The following is a 20,210-nucleotide window of genomic DNA, read 5'->3' on the forward strand; positions in this document are numbered from 1 at the left end:
TCCATTTATCATAAAAGTCTGCAAATATGTTAAGCACAAAATCAAAAACTCAATCAGGTGCCACTGTTTTCATGGTCTATTTTCAAAACAGCAGAATACCTTCTTAAGTGCAAGATGATCTACATTCTGGTGTTTTGGGGGGTCTGATTAGATGTACTTGGTCTACAGCTTATTTTCTGGCTTGCCTACAATTTGACTGATAAGTTTACTTTACAGATATCCACTCATCTGAAGTAGCAGTTATGCTACAAAAAGCCAGCTGTCAATAATTCTAAAAGCAATACAATGAACTTACAGACATCTCTACAGTCAGCCTGCACAGGGTACAGCTGGAGAGAGACAAGAAAATGTTGTATTGCTGCATTGCTTTACTTTTGCACAATCATTCCACCCACTATGTTAATGAAAGACACATTACAGAAGCATTGGCTTCTTTACAAGTTATTTATTTATCTTCAGAATCATTGGTGTTGTATGTTTCAACAAATGGATAATAAACCACAATACAAAACCAGCATAAAGACTCAAAACTATTTTTAGCATTGTGTTCACATCTATGTGTATTACAAATACAGTACTGTACTCATTTTAAACTTTTACTAAAACATAGTAATTACCAGCTCTTTCCACTGCTTTAATGTCTTTGATCTTGCTGCCTGAAGAATACTTATAATTTTCTTTACTCTTGAACTCTTGATCTCATCTAAAAGGCTTTGAAGAAAGGAACACATTTAATAATCTCTTTGGAATGAAAGTTTACATTTATTTTTAAGAAGCTTTTTTTTTAGACTCTGTGAGAAATTTAACCTGCAAGGATTTAACCTGTTAAATGATGACATTCTTGTCTTCCAGTGTTCCAGCTCTGCAGATGGACCAATGTCATCAGCTTCTCTTCTGATTTGTTCACTCTCCACTAAAACTTGTCTGATCTGTTTGATCCAAATCATGACCACTTCTTCAAGTTTCTCAGTGACCTCTGTGTTACTGCCTTCAAAATCATAGAATGTGACAGTCTCATAAGTACCAAGAAATAAATACAGATTTTTAACTACAGAAGTGAAATGTCCTTGTCAGACATAAGCTAAGACTCTGTAAGCTGAGTATATTCAAATCACGACCACCAACAGGAAAAGATTAAGATTGTAACAACAAGATGCACACACGTATGACTTCTATCTACCTACTCTGTTACTATTGCATATCCTTTACAATGGAAACAGTTAAAAATACAGTAATTTCATAAGAAAAAAAAAATACAGTGATGTGGTTTGGGAAGAATCATGTTTCAGAGGTCCAAGAAATGCATTAATTATTATGTGTATGTTTTTCTGCTTGTATTTCATAAGTAAAACCTTACCTCTCCACATTTCTCTCTTTCTGCCATTGCAGCCTATTCCACATTCAAAGCATCACATAACAGACACCATTATTAAAAGTCACAAATAACTCCATAATTTATAAGTCAGCATGTCTTTTAGATTGCCCTAGCAGCTGAAAGAGTCCAGTTCACTTGGTGCATTATATTTAGGACTCATGTAGCTTGTACTACTAACTGGATCTAAACAACTTTTCCAGCTATATAACACTATTGCCTCATCTTAAGAGTCCCTAGTTCTTCTGTGGAAGGTGTCCTGCCATAGGCTCATGTACAGTTGAGAGGGATTACACAAGTATTGACTGGTTTGGCAATATTTCACTCTGAAAATCCATGTGGTGATAAGAAATGGTGGAAAGCTATTGTTCAAAGAGACATAACTACTCTTTTTCTTACATGTATATATGTATATATGTAATTTTTTATAAATACATCTTGTTTTGACTCACAGCCCTCAGAGCCACACTTAATATTGGATAGGATTTCCCCAGTATCAAAGAAAGTGAAAAGTATACACATTAGTAGATGGCTTCACTCAGCAACTATTTGGCCAGCAAACTAGGAGGAACACAGGCCACTGCGTACATGATACGGCAAGGAACAACCTAATCCTTTAAGACCTATGAATTAAAGGATGGGCAAATGATTGATGATTTTATGATTACACAGTCAGAAACCTGGCAAGGGTAAGCAGAAAAATGTATATAGCTCAGGGAAGATGAAATAATTCTTCAAAGCAAATTTTTACTCATGACATAACATTTATTTTATAAAGACCATCATTGTGTTTGCTTTGCCATAGAAATTACTCACCTGCAGTTATGTAGTCAGATGGGTTCTGTAAGTTGCTGACATAAACATCAATATCCACTTTTGTCAGCTGAATTTTATCTTCTATATTCTGTCTTGATGATGACAAAGTACCCACAAATTTATCCACTGAATACAGAAAGTCTTGTATCTGGCTGTTCTTCAAGCCTTCTTTCACAGCTCCCCAGTTCTGATTATTTTATGATTTATGCCAAAAAATAAAGATTAAAAAAAGTAAAATGAAGGTCACATTTTCTTTTGTTTTTTGAACACAAAAGGTATCTTATTTTTCATTAGAAAGGTATTTTTTATTCATGGCAGTATATAAAGATTTATCAGTATGCCCTTTAAAATACACTCATCAGTACTATAACATAAATACTTTAAAGTGTGCATTGATTTAATTATTCTGTTAGACAAGAAGAGACAAACAAGCAAGAGGCTCTCAATAAATAAATGTCTCCCTGCTCTCACTGTCTTCATACTGAATTGTTGTCCTTTTTTTCAGTCTGATTTGGTGTTCCCTGAACAGAGAAAACAGATTCTAATCTCCCTTCCTGCTCCTGGGTGAAAGAAAATGGTAGCGTATGGTAACAGCGTACGACACCATCATTCTCGACAGACATTATATTTCCTACCTCTGAACATGTACTTCTGGGGGCAACAGAACCAAATGCGATGCTTTGTGAGTGCCACAGAACAAGGACAACTCAAAGAAGCTGGATACTCTGGCTGTGATACAGTGCTTGCTGTCCACACTCTAGAATAAAATCATGGACTGATCCTTTCTGCTGCCAGAAGAACTTGACACTTCTTTCAATCCAGGCTTAATCTAGTTTTCATTAAGTCATCAGTTTTACCTTATGGTAAAACATGGCTGCTATGCTATGTTCTCCTTTGTCATGAGCATTACAGCTGGTGCTATTACTTGAAAATAATAACTATCTGAATTTCAAACACATATACAAATTGCATGACTCCCATAAAGGCCTGTATTAGACTTGTATCTTTTTGTATCCTCTGTTTTATGTTCAACTGATGCACAAACAGGACTGCAGCAGCCACTTGCGTTAATTCCACAGGTTCTTGAGAAAAAAAGACTAGCTATTTGATTACCTGTTGGGATTTAAGTGCTGGTATCATGATTTGGGACAAGAAAAATTCCAGGCCCTGAAGGATATTTCCATTAGTACAATCAAATATGCCAAAATTCACCTCCTGTAGGAAGAAACAAAAATTAGAGAGTGCATGTAAACTTCTGCAACATTATACTATTTGAGTGAAATTCAGACATTGGCAGACATATGTACAGTTCATAACTATGTAGGTTCTATGAGGATATTTCCCCCCAGCTACTGAACTTGGATTGGCCATAGACTAAAATTCAACTGGAAATTCCAAGACTTGTCCCGAAGTTTGAGTCACCGGAAGAGTCAGTCCCACATTGCAGCAACACTCCAGCAACAAATTAAAATTAACCGTTTAACATCAATGAATTAATTAATCTTAAGACAATTCTATGTCTATATTTCTCTTTTAGAGGAACAGCTTCCATCTATCATAAATGACTAAAAAAGGACAACAAACATATCAGGCCTCTCTCAGTTGCACAGTTCTCTCCAGTTCATTGTTAATGAACTTACGCTTAGGAAGCATTTCTTTACCGAGAGGGTGGTCAAACACTGGAACAGACTTCCTACAGAGGTGGTCGATGCCCCAAGCCTGTCAGTGTTTAAGAGGCATTTGGACAATGCCCTTAATAACATGCTTTAACTTGGTCAGCCCTGAATTGGTCAGGCAGTTGGACTGGATGATCGTTGTGGGTGTCTTCCAACTGAAATAGTCTATTTTAGTCTATTCTAGTTAATGTGAAGCAAGGAGCAGTGAATTGCTGAAGCTGGGGACAGGGAGAGACAGTACAGGGGAGTGGAATTTTACTGCAAAACATAAAGCATAAATTGGAACAAGTGAGAGATTGCATCTTTTCCCAACGCTACATGCTTATGGACCTGTTGGTTTTTCTGCTATTGGCATTTTGTTTACAAATGTATACATCCTGAACAACAGCCATATGCTTTCTACAACCCATACTGACTAGCCATTTCGGCTCTGGGTACATCTCTTGTTAGTAGAGACGGAGTCTCACTCAGAACTTCTGAACTGCACAAACATACACTGATTTTGCCTTCATCATAATGAATGCTTCACTGATACAGGAGAAAGCATACTGAGTTCTGCCCTGGAGATTCTACTCCTAACTTTTGCCTGTGCAAAGACAGAATTCTAGAGTATTTTAGGAACAGCAACTACACATTAATTTTTGTAGAGGCTTTGACATTCTTGGCTATCTGGATTACTGATATCACTAATGTTTTTCTTGCTAGTTCCCCACGTGCATGCAAAAGAAGAGCGTTTAAGACCTTTAGGTGTTATGCATGGGTGGAATACTACATCCTAACAATATTACAGTATTATAATCCCACTAGAGTACAAGAGGGTAGAAAGCTCTTTCTCAAGAAGCAGAGGAATTATGGATGACAATCAAGGCATCATTCTGCTTGAAGAAGTGCTTATGAGGAAGACCAGGTTTCTCTGCATGTCTGAACATGCTCCCTGGGACGCAATGCCCACGAGGTTATTAACAAGGAAATGCTCCTAAACTACTTCCTTCTGCAAGAGGGTGTGCTAACAAAACAGAAAAAGGACAGAAGGGTAATGAAGAAATGAACTGACCTCTGTTTTTCCCCTTCAGATGCTTTTAGCAATGCCAGTTTCTCCCATGTGACAGTGTTTGCATTTGTTGCAGGGAGGGGGAGACAGGGAAAATTCTTTCAAGACTTCTGAATCTCTAGGACAAGGTTGACATACAAGCTGATCCATTTCTTTCCACAGGACACAAGATTCAGCTATTCCTCTTGAGAAGTAGGGGACAAACCCATGTATTTCTAGGGGGTTCTCAGGTTCTCCTTCCAGCTGTTCCTACACAGCTCTTCACAATAAACCAAAATTTGCCAAACTGGTCTGAGCCTGAGCTTGAAGACTCATCAGTGTGAAGACTGGCTGACTGAAAAGTAGGGCTTGATTTACCTTCTATAACATCTAAAAATATTGCCTCACATAAGGAATAAAGTTTGATGACAGCTACATGACAGCCCCTGCCAAAAGAAGGTGATCACAAGAGAACCACAGAGAGTATGCACTAAGGCAGCTAACCAAAGAGTTTGGACAACCATTCTGACAGTTACCCAAGTAAGCAGTGCAGCAGGACTGTCAGAGCGCAAGAAGAGGAAGCCTAGAAATTACTTTTGCACCCCTGAATGAAGTACTTGTAAAAACATTGTTACAAAGCAAGTGACTGACAGCAACTGAAGTACTCATTTCCATGCCTGCAGCTGGACAACAAACTTACTACAGCTTTGGCCTGCTCAAATGGAACACATCAGCCTATGAGCGAGGAATAAGGAAAAAATCTCTACAGCATAAAAATGAGTGCATCAACATTTCTGAGAATATGATTTCAGGCTATTACATTTTTTTCTTTAATGTCTATTCTTAGATGTTAGTATCTGGATGTTTTTGTATTGCAAACATTTCCCACTAACATGAGTATCTCTGAAAGTCAGAAAAGGCTGTTACAGTATTTTCACAACTAAAGCTACTAGGGGCAGGAAAACCTTACTTTAGTTAGTTTCAAGTATGATCTTTATTTTAAAAGTTTAAAAGCTACGGTTATTTAAGTGCAGCATTTCCATAATTTAGACTCATTACTTAAAAGAAAATCTTCTGGTTTAGTTCTTTATTCCCTACTGCCATTAACATTTATATTTTAATGACTGATTAATAATGGATTTTTATTAATTAAAATCTTGGTTTTAATAATATTGCAATAGCTAATTTCCAAATCATTAGAACATTATCATAAACACTTATTCAGATGAAAAAGAACTGTTAAACACAGAACTAGACATTTTCATGAAAGCACTCTCCACTTCTTTTTCTGACTTCAGTTACATGAATAAAGGTCCAAGAAGATATTAAATACACTGCAAACACTGAGTGATTTTAGTCTGACCTGGGAAACATTTGATGCAGTTATAACTTTATGTGATGTCCTTAGGAAAAATGCACAGGTTCCTGTAAAGTTCTGTAAAAAGGACAAAATGCATACAGTTAAAAAGAATACACATGTACAGTAAAAGTAATTTACTTAACAACTTAAAAATGTGCTGAAAACAAAATTTTAAAAACTTAATTACTCAAAAAAGTAGTGAACTGTGTGTAGGATATTTCAAAATCTGTCCCTCTCAAATCAAACACTGTTTTTTCTCCATCTGACATAACAACGTCAATAATGCCCTTCTGGGCAGACCAGTCCAGTATTGCATCTCTACCAAGAAAACGCAGTTCAGGGAGAGCTTGCAAGCTGGGCTGCTTCCTGGGCTCCGTTCCCCTTGTATTCCCTGACCACGCGCAACTGTTGTATAAGAGCTGTTAGATGACATATTCCTGTCTAGTCATTTTAGTATCCATTTATGGACCTATCCATGAGATTGTCTAATCCCTTTCTGAATCTGCCAACATAAATGAATTGAAAAAACTAAATATATCCTCAGCTTTTAAACATTTAAAGTACTTTTCATGGATACCTAGCCCAGAATGGATCGTCTTAGAATGACATTTATTTCATTTTTAAAAAGGAAACTTAAAGATCGGTAAAAACTTCTGATCCAAATACTATTTAACATGTACTTTCATCTTTTCGATGGACTGAAGTAATGTAAAAGTTTCAAATCAGTACTGCAACAATGCTTATTTTTAATCTATAAAATCCCAAAATAATTCAACTATAACAAATTCGAAAAGCCATTCCAATTGGTCCATTTGGCAGAGGAATGAACCTCACTTCTCCTCTGAAAGTAAGAAAGAATTATTCAGCTATGTCTTTTCTAACATAACAATGATAATATAGGCTCACTGGAGCTAAAAAAAAAAAGACATCACCATGCCTTATGCAAAGAAAATTGTATATGGTATCACAGAATCACAGAATCACATAATGTTAGGGATTGGAAGGGACCTCGAAAGATCATCTAGTCCAATCCCCCTGCTGGGGCAGGATTGCCTAGACCATATCACACAGGAACGCGTCCAGGCGGGTTTTGAATGTCTCCAGAGAAGGAGACTCCACAACCTCTCTGGGCAGCCTGTTCCAGTGTTCAGTCACCCTTACAGTAAAGAAGTTTTTCCTCAAATTTAAGTGGAACCTCCTGTGCTCCAGCTTGCACCCATTGCCCCTTGTCCTGTCAAGGGATGTCACTGAGAAGAGCCTGGCTCCATCCTCTTGACACTTGCCCTTTACATATTTATAAACATTAATGAGGTCACCCCTCAGTCTCCTCTTCTCTAAGCTAAAGAGACCCAGCTCCCTCAGCCTCTCCTCATAAGGGAGATGTTCCACCCCCTTAATCATCTTTGTGGCTCTGCGCTGGACTCTCTCTAGCAGTTCCCTGTCCTTCTTGAACTGAGGGGCCCAGAACTGGACACAATACTCCAGATGCGGCCTCACCAGGGCAGAGTAGAGGGGGAGGAGAACCTCTCTCGACCTGCTAACCACACCCCTTCTAATACACCCCAGGATGCCATTGGCCTTCTTGGCCACAAGGGCACACTGCTGGCTCATGGTCATCCTGTTGTCCACTAGGACCCCCAGGTCCCTTTCCCCTACACTGCTCTCCAACAGCTCTGTCCCCAACTTGTACTGGTACATGGGGTTGTTCTTGCCCAGATGCAGGACTCTACACTTGCCCTTGTTATATTTCATTAAATTTCTCCCCGCCCAACTCTCCAGCCTGTCCAGGTCTCTCTGAATGGCTGCGCAGCCTTCCGGCATCTCAGCCACTCCTCCCAGTTTTGTGTCATCAGCGAACTTGCTGACAGCGCACTCTAATCCCTCATCCAAGTCATTAATGAATATATTGAATAGAACTGGTCCCAGAACCGACCCTTGCGGAACTCCGCTAGACACAGACCTCCAACTGGACTCTGTCCCGCTGACCACTACTCTCTGGCTTCTTTCCTTCAGCCAGTTCACAATCCACCTCACTACCCGATCATCCAGACCACACTTCCTCAGTTTAGCTGCGAGGATGCTGTGGGAGACCGTGTCAAACGCTTTACTGAAATCGAGATAGACCACATCCACAGCTTTACCATCATCTATCCACCGGGTAACATCCTCATAAAAGGCTATCAAGTTGGTTGAGCAAGACTTCCCGTTGGTGAAGCCATGTTGACTGCCCCTAATGATCCCCCTATCCTTGATGTGCCTAGAGACAGCACCAAGGACAAGTTGCTCCATCACCTTTCCGGGGATGGAGGTGAGGCTGACCGGTCTATAGTTACCCGGGTCCTCCTTCCTGCCCTTTTTGAAGACTGGAGTGACATTCGCTTTCCTCCAGTCCTCAGGCACCTCTCCTGTTGCCCATGACTTAGCAAAGATGATGGAGAGTGGCCTAGCAATGACTTCCGCCAGCTCCCTCAGCACCCGCGGGTGCATCCCATCAGGGCCCATGGATTTATGGACATCCAGGTTGCTTAATTGGTCCCTGACCCAGCCCTCATCAACCAAGACAGATTCCTCCTCTATCCTGACTTCTTCTGAGGCCGCAGGGGTCCAGGGATCCTCAGGACAGCCTCCAACAGTATAGACAGAGGCAAAGGCGGCATTCAGTAACTCCGCCTTCTTTTTATCCTCTGTCTCCAGGACCCCCACCTCATTCATCAGTGGGCCTACATTGCCTCTAGTGTTGGCTTTACCTGCAATGTATTTGAAGAAGCCCTTTCTGTTGTCCTTGACCTCTCTTGCAAGGTTTAATTCCAAGGAGGCCTTAGCTTTCCTAGTTGCCTCCCTACATCCTCTGACAACAGACTTATATTCCTCCCAAGTGGCCAGCCCCTCCTTCCACGATCTGTACACCTTCTTCTTCCACTTGAGTTTGCCCAGCAGTTCCCTGTTCAACCATGCAGGTCTCCTGGTACCCTTCCTTGACTTCCTACCTGTTGGGATGCTCTGATCTTGAGCTCGGAAGAAGCAGTCCTTGAATGCTAACCAACTATCTTGGGCCCCCTTACTTTCTAGTACCCTGTCCCATGGGATTTCCCCTAGCAATTGCCTGAAAAGGCCAAAGTTGGCCCTCCTGAAGTTCAGGGTTGCGATTCTGCTAGCTATTCTGTTCCTGCCACATGAGATCCTGAACTCTACCATCTCATGGTCGCTACAACCAAGGCTGCCCTCAACCTTCACCTCTTCCACCAGACCCTCCTTGTTAGTGAGGATCAGATCCAGCAGCGCTCCTCTCCTAGTTGGCTCATCCACCATTTGCATCAGAAAGTTATCATCAATGCACTGGAGGAACCTCCTGGACTGAGGATGGCTGGCTGAGTAGGCCTCCCAGCAAATATCAGGGTAGTTGAAATCCCCCACAACCACCAGGCCCTGTAATTGAGAGACTGCTCTCAGCTGCCTGTAGAAGGCCTCATCACCGTCCTCATCCTGATCCGGTGGCCTGTAATAGACACCCACAACAGTATCACCCCTGCCAGCCTGCCCCTTAATTCGCACCCACAAACTCTCAACTCGCTCCTGATCCGCCCCTGGACAGAACTCAATACATTCTAGCTGCTCACTCACATAAAGAGCAACTCCACCACCTCTCCTTAGCGGCCTGTCTTTCCTGAACAGGACATAGCCATCCATGACCACATTCCAGTCATGCGAGGCATCCCACCAAGTCTCTGTAATTGCCACTAGATCATAGCCCCCCGACCGAACACGGATTTCTAACTCCTCCTGCTTATTCCCCATGCTGCGTGCATTGGTGTACAGGCATTTCAGGGAGCGAGCTGGGCACACCGATTTCATCCCAGATTCACCCCCTGATTTCACCCCAGGGGGATGGGAGGCCTCCTGGTCTACCTCAACACTAGAGCATTGCCCCAGTGGTGCAAGCCCAGCTACCACCCCATCCCCCTTCGAATCTAGTTTAAAGCTCTCCGAATGAGCCCTGCTAATTCCTGAATTAGCAGGAATTATATGAAAAATAGCAGAATATGAAAAATTTTATATGAAAAATTAGCAGAAAAATATGGTACACCCGATTCCACTCAAAAGAGACAGAAAGAAAGAAAATTAATCAGAAATCTTAATGACTACTCTGAATACATTGCTGAATAATGCTTAAGACATTAGAGTGAGGAGGTTGTTATAAGAATTTGAATGGAATAAAGGAATTATTAAAGGTATTTTGGAGTAATGTGAAGTATTAGTAAAACCACTGAAGAACTGCACTTTTAAACTAGAAGTGCACAAGCACTGGAAAATACTTAAACATGCAGTCATTAACAAAAATGTTAGGATCTGCAATTATTTAACAAGGGTTTATTTGACCTGCTCTCCTCTCAGACAGCCAAATCCATTAATCACTGTTTCTCTACTGGTGAATTCCAACCTCAGCTCAAGAAACACTGGGAGATCTTGCATTATGAGAACATGGACTAAGTACTTAAATATCTATACAAGAATTACAAAAAGCTGTTTAACGCTGCATGACTGTTATGTTTTTTCAATATTTTACTTTTCAAATGTCATCTAATGCATTTTTCAACCCTACCTCAGTAGAACCCATGGTAATAAATAACTTCTTCTGAAGCAAACTGTCCGTTGACCCATCTGACCTCAATGATGCATTCGACTTTTGCTAGCAATTAAATTAGAAATAAGAGGTTAATAAAATAAAAACTATTACCATAAAAATATTTCTTCCTATTTGAATACATGAATTATAACTAAGCTCATTCTGAATCAATTAGTAATTCCCAGATAGAAATAATGATGTTGGCTTCATCTGGAGAATAAGCTTTGCACAAACCTCACGATCCCCAGTAAACGGTTTAATAGCCCTGGTCTTTCAGAAAACACTCAAAGAAGGGGAAAAAAATCTCAGAAAATATAATGAAATTAAATCTAAAGTGTTTCCTAGAGCAACTTCTTCCATGGAAACAAACTGGATGTCTCGCAGAAAGAGTCTGCAAAGTCATAATGTAATTGTGAGTGGGACTCACAAGGAACAGTGTCAGCTAGATCCTGCCAACAATGCAAAGAAATTTAGTTTTCTGCCCATGTCTTTAACCACACATCACTCTGAAAAACTTTCTCTCTGAGAAGCCTTGCCGCCACCAGTCCCTCTCCACTGAGTTGTATCTACAACCTCTTCTCTTTGAAGCAACAAAAAAGCTTAAGCCTAATAAAGACCGGCTTCCCTCTAATTTTCTGTCATGTACTTTAGAAAATAATCTACTGAAACTTGGAAGAATGTAACAGAAAATAATGTGGAAGAAGCCTGCAGGTATATTCTTCTTTCAAGCTTGAGGAGAGGCTTCTTCCTAAAAAGTCAAATGTTTAGCTCCTGCTAGACTAAATGTGTGATCTATGATACACGGTGGTGGCTCCCCACTTCCACCCCAAATCAGCATCTTCTAACCCCTATGCACAGTCTCAAGTGAACATCATTGCACCCAAGCTGGTGAAAAAGAGAGATGAGCAGCACTGAAGAAAGGATCTTTGACAAATCTTGGCCAGAACATGCCCACAAGGTCAGGCCAATGATCTGCCCAGGCCAGTATTTTGTCTCCAAGCAAGCATGTATGATACAGTTTGAAACCAAACTGTTGACAGAACAGTCAATTTAATGAGATCTCTTCACTCATCAGAATGGGGTGGAAGATGCTAGAGATGGCATTCATACTTTCCATCAGAAACATTTATTTTAATGCTATGCTGCTTTTGCAACAAAATTTTCATAAGTTCGTATTTTAATGGTTTAAAAGACCAAAATAACACAAAAGTAAATGCAGAAATGAAACGTTTCACTTAGCCCAAGCCAGGCATTTATCTCTGGCTTGTAAGTTAAGGAAAACACTTTCAAGATTTTTAGTTTCATCTTGTTTTAAGTAAGAGAACAACATGTTCATCCCAGATATGTGCACGCACAGTCCCAGTGAAAGGAAAAACTGATTAAATTGTTTTGACAGCTGAGCTAATTCTGTGCTTTGCAAAGTCTCTAAGCAATTCCAGTAATACTCAAAAGTTCTTTTACCTTATATAGGTTATAATGAATCTGTAATTAATTCTTGCACTTAGCTGACAATCAAGCATTATCAATCAGTTTCTCTCCCCAACAAGCCTAAAACACCACCACATGGTGAGTTAGCTCACCCTAACATGTCTCCTCAATGGCATGTCCTGAAAGGACTGAGGAAGGACTTCTGCAGTTCAGGAAGCCCACAACAGTCATGCTCGGCAACTTCAAGGTTGCTTGGCAGTTTCTGATACCACACACCAAGAGGAAGCTGGACAAATCATTTGGCTTTTTATGAAGATGCTTCTCCTTCTCAAAACTGAAAGGGAGATAAATACATCTTTGGGACCATGACTGCCTTATTTCTAGTTATCACAGAATCACAGAATCACAGAATCAACCAGGTTGGAAGAGACCTCAGGGATCATCGAGTCCAACCGTTGCCCTGACACCACCCTAAGTGGCACACTAAGTGCCATGTCCAGTCTTTTCTTAAACACATCCAGAGATGGTGACTCCACCACCTCCCTGGGCAGCCCATTCCAATGTCTAATAACCCTTTCTGAAAAGAAATTCTTCCTAATGTCCAACCTGAACCTCCCCTGGCGAAGCTTGAGGCTATGTCCTCTTGTCCTATCGCTAGTTGCCCGGGAGAAGAAGCCAACTCCCACTTGCCACATCATAACCTTCCTGCTGTACAGTGGCTCCTAGCTCTTCCTGTTTGTTGCCCATACTGTGTGCATTGGTGTAAACGCACTGCAGCTGGGCTAGCGGCCTTGCCCCCGACACAGGCCTGTCGCCCCTAGGTTCATTTGCAGTTGCCCTGGTCTTATCTCCCTCCCCCATCGAACCTAGTTTAAAGACCTCTTAACCAGCCCTGCCAACTTCTGGGCCATAACCCTTTTCCCCTTCTGATTCAGCTGTTCCCTATCCGGCATAAGCAGGCCCGGTGCCATGAAAGCGCCCCGTGGTCAACGAACCCAAAATCCCACCTACGGCACCAGTCTCTTAGCCACATATTAATCTGTTGTACTTTCATAGTCTTTTTCCTATTTTCACCAAACACCAAAGGAATTGAAGAGAATATCACCTGCGCACCTACCCCCTTTACCAAACGCCCCAGGGCCCTGAAGTCCCAATAGTTATAGTTTTCCAAGCTTGAGATTATTCTCCACAGAACAGGACAGACCTGCACATGAAGCCACCTTAATTTAGAAAGAAATTGCATCATTTTTCACCCTCTTGAATCAGTGCTTTGTCCATAGTAGAGCTGGTGTAGTTCAAACCAAAAGGAGAAGACTGTTCTTACATTCTTACACAGACAGTTCCCCTTTCCTGTAATACTTCTGTTAGCTAATATAGTCTTTTTAAACTTTGAATACTGTGAACACTTTGCCTCAATTATCTTTATCTTTTTTGAAGTTTGGATTATTACTTTACTTGGCCATTTTTAAGTTTTCTTTTGTGAAAACAAGACCAGTATGAAACCATGCCATAGGGCATTCTCCTGTTTTCATGTAAGCCAAGATGGCAATATCTAAAAAATGAAATCCAGGTTCTTCCCCCATTAGCATGCATAGCAAAAAAAATCTCTGTTAAGATTTTCTGAATTTTGCAACAGTCATGTGATTTTTTAAAAAAATGCAACTTTGCTTTTTAGAAGTAGTAACAGAAACATACCTGCAAGACATCTTGGTAAAAGAAGAGCAACTTTTTAAGTCCACTAGGGGCAAAGAATTGTTCTACAAGGTGAAACTAAAAACAAAATTACAAGTGGTTAATTGTGAAGTAGTTTCAAAAGACTGGAAATTTTGGACATATATTTAATAATAATAATTTGAGTAATATTTACCTTGTCATCAGAAATAACGGCCTCCTCCACTTGCTGCTCACTTAAGCCTATCCCATCTGCTAATCTTGATATCAAATACTTGTGTCTTTCATCTATCTGAGTTCTTCTTTCCTCTTTGATGACTTTGGCTTGCTTGGCTAGTTCTTTTCTGGTTTCACTGGAAAGTACTATACCTTTCTTACCAGTTGTCTAGAAAATAAAAGTTTGTTACAGAGAGATTCTTTTTCCTCAGTTAAGGATTGTATTTTATATTGTTGATCTTTAAGCTGGTTTCATAAACTACTCCAAGTAGGAACACAAAAAATCACATCTAAGGAATGCAGAGGGAAAAGATTAGTACTAATTAACTTGTTAGGCCAGAATTAATTCTCAGTATAAAGCTGCTACAATAGAAACCTCAGATCAGGACCTCAGAATCAGATGTGTATTCAGGCCAAGGTGACAATACAAATTTAGCACCATAAAGGCTCTAATTCAAATCTCAGCTTTGTGAATCCAGCTTCCAAACTTCTATACGTCCATATTCCAGATTTGGGACTAGAACTATCTCTATACTGCCAGCAATTTAATATAAAGTATCAAGTTATTACCTCAATGGAAATAAATAAAACAATTCCACTATAAAATCAGTCACCACTAGAACAAATATACAATTGATGTTTAATACGCAGGTCATATAAGGGTAGTAGCAGAGTGATAAAGAAGGAAATTTATGTAGACAAAGGATTTTTTAAAATTCATAACAGTGTGAACAAGACTGAAAATAGATATGGTGAATAACATTTTTAAGTGAACAGATAATCTTTAGAAGGTATACGGAAAACTAAAGATTTAGGTGAAAATGTCACTACACTGAGCACTTCCCTCTACACACAGCTCCCACTGACATGAGTATCTGGAGTCTGAGGATGTCTATACCTCACAATTTTTACTGGAGAGAAACAAAGATAACTCACATCATCTTCCCAGTACTCTAAACTTATAGGAATTGTAATTGATCAATCCTGATTTACTCTTGGATTAAAAAAAAAAAAAAGCTGGCCAATGTCCACCTTTGCCTCCTACCATTTGGTCTTGCCCCAGACTGAATGGATGTTCTACACCACTTCTGTCTCCACCTGCATCTCTTTGAGACCAGGAGGCACCAAGAATGCCTGAATATCTGTAGCTGTTGGTCAGTACCATTCTGATGTCTCTAAAAGCTACATCTTTTCTGATTCACAGTGCGTTCTTCTCCCATGCAGGTCCTACCTCATCTGTGCCAGTCTTTTATCATCTCTGGCTTCCCTGCCAACAGCTGGATCTCTTGTTTTGCATATGCATTCCCTGATGCAGCATGACTTTATTCAAGTATTCTTAACCAATATTAATTTTCAATTTGGCAAAGAAAGGGGATTAACCAGTGGATGACCAAAAAAAACCCACCCAAACCAAAATCCCAGCAACACACATTGTGAGCACAGAAAGTAAATGGCCTAAAATTGTATAAACTTTTGAGTGGTTCATTGTTCTTTTTCCTTGTAATTAACGGATACTAAAGCAACTCAGCACCCTGCAGTATTAGGCCAAACTTTGTCAATGAAGACTTCAAGAATAATCTGTACAGAAGAAAATTTAACAGACAAAAGGTAGCTGAGTCACCGCCTATTTTAGCACGAAAACACTTGCCGGAAGAACAGCCGTCAAAGGTGATCCTGTGACAAGAGATCCTAGCTCAGTGCTCCTTGTCTTCAAGTCTCCTCCACATCTACGATGCTTACGTTCTGTGTCTAGTTAAAAGAAGTGACAAGCTCTAATTATTCAAGTATATGCACAACAAATGCATTTACAAGACCTGCAATGTTGTCACGACGTTGTTTCTCAATATCTGCTGCCTAACCTCTTCTCAGGTTCGGGAAAATGAGACATGAAAGGAACATTAGAAAACCTGTGCCTCAGCAGAAACTATTATAAGCCATTAGGACGAAAAGATGTCTTATAACGGCTTTTATCTCAAGTCCAATTGCAAAGAATCCCTACTGACAGCAGCAGAGGTAAGAAAAGTAATTTAAGGTACTAGCTTGAAGAAATCAGTTCCGGAAAAAATGGAGACTCTGAAATATTGTCACTTTTCACAGTTGCTATTGTCACCCAGCTATTCCTCTTCTGTTACTTCTTTATCTAAATTCTGATTGTAAGCCCCACGCATATCTGACAAATTTGCTACTTGCAGAGACTTGCAAGACACGTGGAATACGTGAAGAATAAAGATTGCTAATATTTGCAATAAAAACAGGACATATATCATTAGAGTTCGTAACTATCTTCTGTTGATTGTTTAAGTCTCCTTAGGAACATTTGAAGCCCTTCAAGTCATTTAATAAAATTTATCACATGCCTTTGTTTTTCCTAGAAATTAAGATTTCTCTATTTTTAAGTTGTTTAAGTAAAAAATAAGGTTATTTATGTTTTCCTGATATTAGTACAATAACTTATCTCCAGCCAGCCACCATTTCTCTCTTTAAAATTGTTTTTAATTACAAAGGATTCCTAAATATTGTTTTACCTCTCCTTAAGAGAAATACTGTTTTAGTTAGCTTTAAAAAGATAATTATTTGAAAGCCCTGAACAGCCGTATTTGTAATTGCTATAGCTTGCTTTTAGTCCAAGAAAAAGCAATCATTTTATTTCTTAGATGATGATATTTAGGTCCCATCCTTGGTAGCAAATAGGATCCTCTGTGAAGCATGCAGTAGTGCCAATGAGCAGCTCACTAAATTTTCAGGAACTATGTTTAATCTATTCTAAATAAATGATGAGATTGTAACTAAAATTAACATTCTGATAGCACTGATGTCCTTATAAATTTCCTTGCAGGTTGTGTCTCTTTTCCAATGAAGTCTCCCCTGATTATAATGTATTATTCACAGAATTACAGAATGGTTGAGGTTGGAAGGGACCTCTGGAGGTCATCTGGTCCAACCCTCCTGCTCAAGCAGGGCCACCTAGAGCCAGTTTCCAAAGACCATATCCAGATGGCTTTTGAATATCTCCAAGGATGGAGACTCTACAACCTCTCTGGGCAACCTGTGTTAGTGCTTGATCACCCTCATAGTGAAAAAGTGTTTCCTGATGTTCAAATAGAACCTCCTGTGTTTCAGTTTGTGCTCATTGTCTCTTGTCCTGTCACTGGACACTACTGAAAAGAGCCTGGTCCCACCTTTACACCCTCCCTTCAGGTATTTACACATGCTGATGAGATTCCCCCTCATCCTCCTCTTCTCCAGCCTGGACAGTCGCAGCTCTCTCTGCCTTTCCTCATAGGAGAGATTCTCCAGTGCATTCATCATCTTCGTGGCCCTTCACTGGATTCTATCCAGTAGGTCCCTGTCTCTCTTGTACTTGGGAGCTTAGAACTGGACACGGTACTCTAGGCGTGGCCTCAGCAGTGCTGAGTGGAGAAGATGGATTGCCTCCTTTGACCTGCTGGCAACACTGCTCCTCATCCAGTCCATGGTATCATTAGTTGTCACAAGGATCCACTGCTGGCTCATGCTCACCATGGTGTCCACCAGGACCCCCAGGTCCTTTCCTGCCAAGGTGCTTTCCAGCTGGTCAGCCCCCAGTATGTACTGGTGCCTGGGGTTGTTCCTCCCCAGGTGCAGGAATTTGCACTTCCTCTTGCTGAACTGCATGAGGTTCCTGTCAGCCCAACTCTCCAGCCTCTCAAGGTCCCTCTGGATGGCAGCACAACCCTCTGGTGTATTGGCCATCCCTCCCAGTTATATGTCGTCAGCAAACTTGCTGAGGGTATGCTCTGTCCCATCATCCAGATCATTAATGAAGATGTTAAACAGGACTGGACTCAGTATTGACCCCTGGGATACATTGCTAGCTACTGGCCTCTAACTGGACTTTGTGCCACTGACCACCATGCTCTGGGCCCGTCTGTTCAACCAGTTTTCAATCCATCTCACTGTCTGCTCATCCAGACCACACTTCATTAGCTTCTCTATGAGGATCTTACAGGAGTGAAGGGGAAATTCAAATTGTAACTGCTCAGCAGTGGTAATTTGTGACCAAGGAATGATCTGGCATGGAGCCCAAGAAGGTCCAACTGCAGAAGGGGTTAAGCTGGCTGGAAGCAGGAATGCCAGAGACAGAACAACTCCCTGTAAGGGAGTGTGGTTTCCCTTGGTGATGAGATGAGAAACAGCCAAAGCATTGTCTTGTAGCCATCCTGGGAGTGCTCAGGGTCCACCTTTGGGCAGCAGAGCTCGTGCTAGGGGATGGACCCAAGGCTAGGCTGAGGTGCCCCAGCTGCTGACGCTCACCAGACTGGTGCTGGTGCAAGTGTACATAAGGAATCAGCTCATGAAGCATCTTTGCAGACTCCTTTTAGAACCGCTTATGGTGGTAGGACTCTGTCCAATGCATTGTTCATTAATATTTTTTTAATATTTCAGCACAAATTTGTGTTTCAGTCACCTCAAGGGGCACAATAAAAACTTCCCAACAGAAGAGAGTGTAAAAAACCTTACTGAAGAAAAGGTAGACCATATCCACTCCACTCCCCTCATCTAGCAAGACAGTGATTTCATTACAAAGGCAATGAGGGTTGGTCAAGCATGTCTTCCCCTTGATGAATCCATGTTGACTACTCCCAATCACCTTCCTGCCCTTCGTGTGCCTGGAAATGGTATCCAGGATTAGCTGCTCCGTTACCTTCCCAGGGACCGAGGTGAGGCTGACTAGCCTGTATTTCCCTGGGTGCTCCTTCTTGGAGACAGGAGTGACATTTGCTTTCCTCCAGGCCTCAAGCACTTTTCCCAATTAGCATGAATATTCAAAGGTTATCGAGCATGGCCTCACAATGACATCAGCCAGCTCCCTCAGCACTCGTGTGTGCATCCCATCGGGGCCCATGGACTTATGTATATCCAGTTTGCTTAAGTATTCCCTGACCTGAACCTCTTCCACAATGCCACATTCAATAATCTTTGAACTCATTATTCAATCTATTATCACTGTTGATATATTCCAGAAAAGAGATACCATACTATATGGCATACTACAGAGTACTATTCTTTTTAATTAAAAAAAAATGGTTCTAATCATGTTACTATGATTCAATATTAGGAAATGTGCTAAGGGATCAGAGTTGCACTGTGTCTGACCCTATAAATACATATATATAAAAAAAAAATATATATATATAAAAATCCATATATGCACGTACCCACCCACTATATATAAGTACCTGTTATAAACCTAAACACTGTACTTAATAATCAGTTTCTCATTCTGTTCCCGGATTTTTTTTCCATACAAAGCCAACATGAAGTATTTATAAGTACTTACCATTATTTCCTTCCTTACCTTTTTTTATAGCAACGAGAGGGGGACAGAGATCAATGTGGGGTTTGGAAGAAAGTTGCATTCCTCTAAGTTGTTCTGATTCCTGCTGTGTAAAGCGACCAGGAGAGGAACTAGGCTCGACTCTTCCCCCTAACTCAGTCTCACCTCCCACAGTCTCCTCCATCTCCACCACCACAAAAAAATCAACCTAAATCAACAATATAGAAAATGACACGACAATGTAACATTGTAACAAGCAACCACACCTTCAGTATTTTTATCTCTGTTATAGCACCAATATGATAGACTAGCAAGGAAAAGAAAAAAAAATTCTCTACTTTCGGTTGCTAATTTAAAATGAGAAGATCTAAGCAGTTTACAAAATGATAAAAGCTCCTCTAAGGCTGCCCATTAACAAAACTTTATTTCTAATTGCATAACTGCCATTTCTCTCTGATCAGACTTGGCATGCTGCAGGTGGGAACTCACGCATTGAGGGACAAGTTAAGCTCCTTCTTACACGGCAGCTGCAGGTCCCACTGCAAAGCGCTGGGCACAGAGTGCCGGCTTAGGCACTTGCTTAATCTCAAGGGGGTTTTTAAGCCTGCTTTCTGCCTGGGCACTGGAGTTGCTGGCAGCTGCTATGGCAACCCCTACACAAACCCAGCTAACAACCCAGCCCTCAGGAGGCACCTCCTCT

At 40.8% G+C, this 20,210-nt stretch overlaps 1 protein-coding gene across 1 annotated transcript in view; it reads right to left on the reverse strand.

The window, feature by feature from the left end:
- Positions 1-19,694, reverse strand: part of LOC137661472 (dynein axonemal heavy chain 5-like) — a 186,717-nt gene extending 167,023 nt beyond the window's left edge. Inside the window, exons 1-10 of the mRNA XM_068397024.1 lie at positions 19,532-19,694; positions 15,842-15,942; positions 14,174-14,362; positions 14,002-14,076; positions 10,855-10,941; positions 6,258-6,329; positions 3,302-3,403; positions 2,189-2,375; positions 823-988; positions 618-711 (exon numbers count right to left, since the gene is read on the reverse strand). Coding sequence (XP_068253125.1) covers positions 618-711; positions 823-988; positions 2,189-2,375; positions 3,302-3,403; positions 6,258-6,329; positions 10,855-10,941; positions 14,002-14,076; positions 14,174-14,362; positions 15,842-15,942; positions 19,532-19,694 — 1,236 coding nt within the window. The remainder of the gene's footprint in view (positions 1-617; positions 712-822; positions 989-2,188; positions 2,376-3,301; positions 3,404-6,257; positions 6,330-10,854; positions 10,942-14,001; positions 14,077-14,173; positions 14,363-15,841; positions 15,943-19,531) is intronic.
- Positions 19,695-20,210: the final 516 nt, after the last annotated feature.

The sequence above is a fragment of the Nyctibius grandis genome, chromosome 3, assembly GCF_013368605.1.
Source record: "Nyctibius grandis isolate bNycGra1 chromosome 3, bNycGra1.pri, whole genome shotgun sequence".
Classification (NCBI taxonomy): Eukaryota; Metazoa; Chordata; class Aves; order Nyctibiiformes; family Nyctibiidae; genus Nyctibius; species Nyctibius grandis.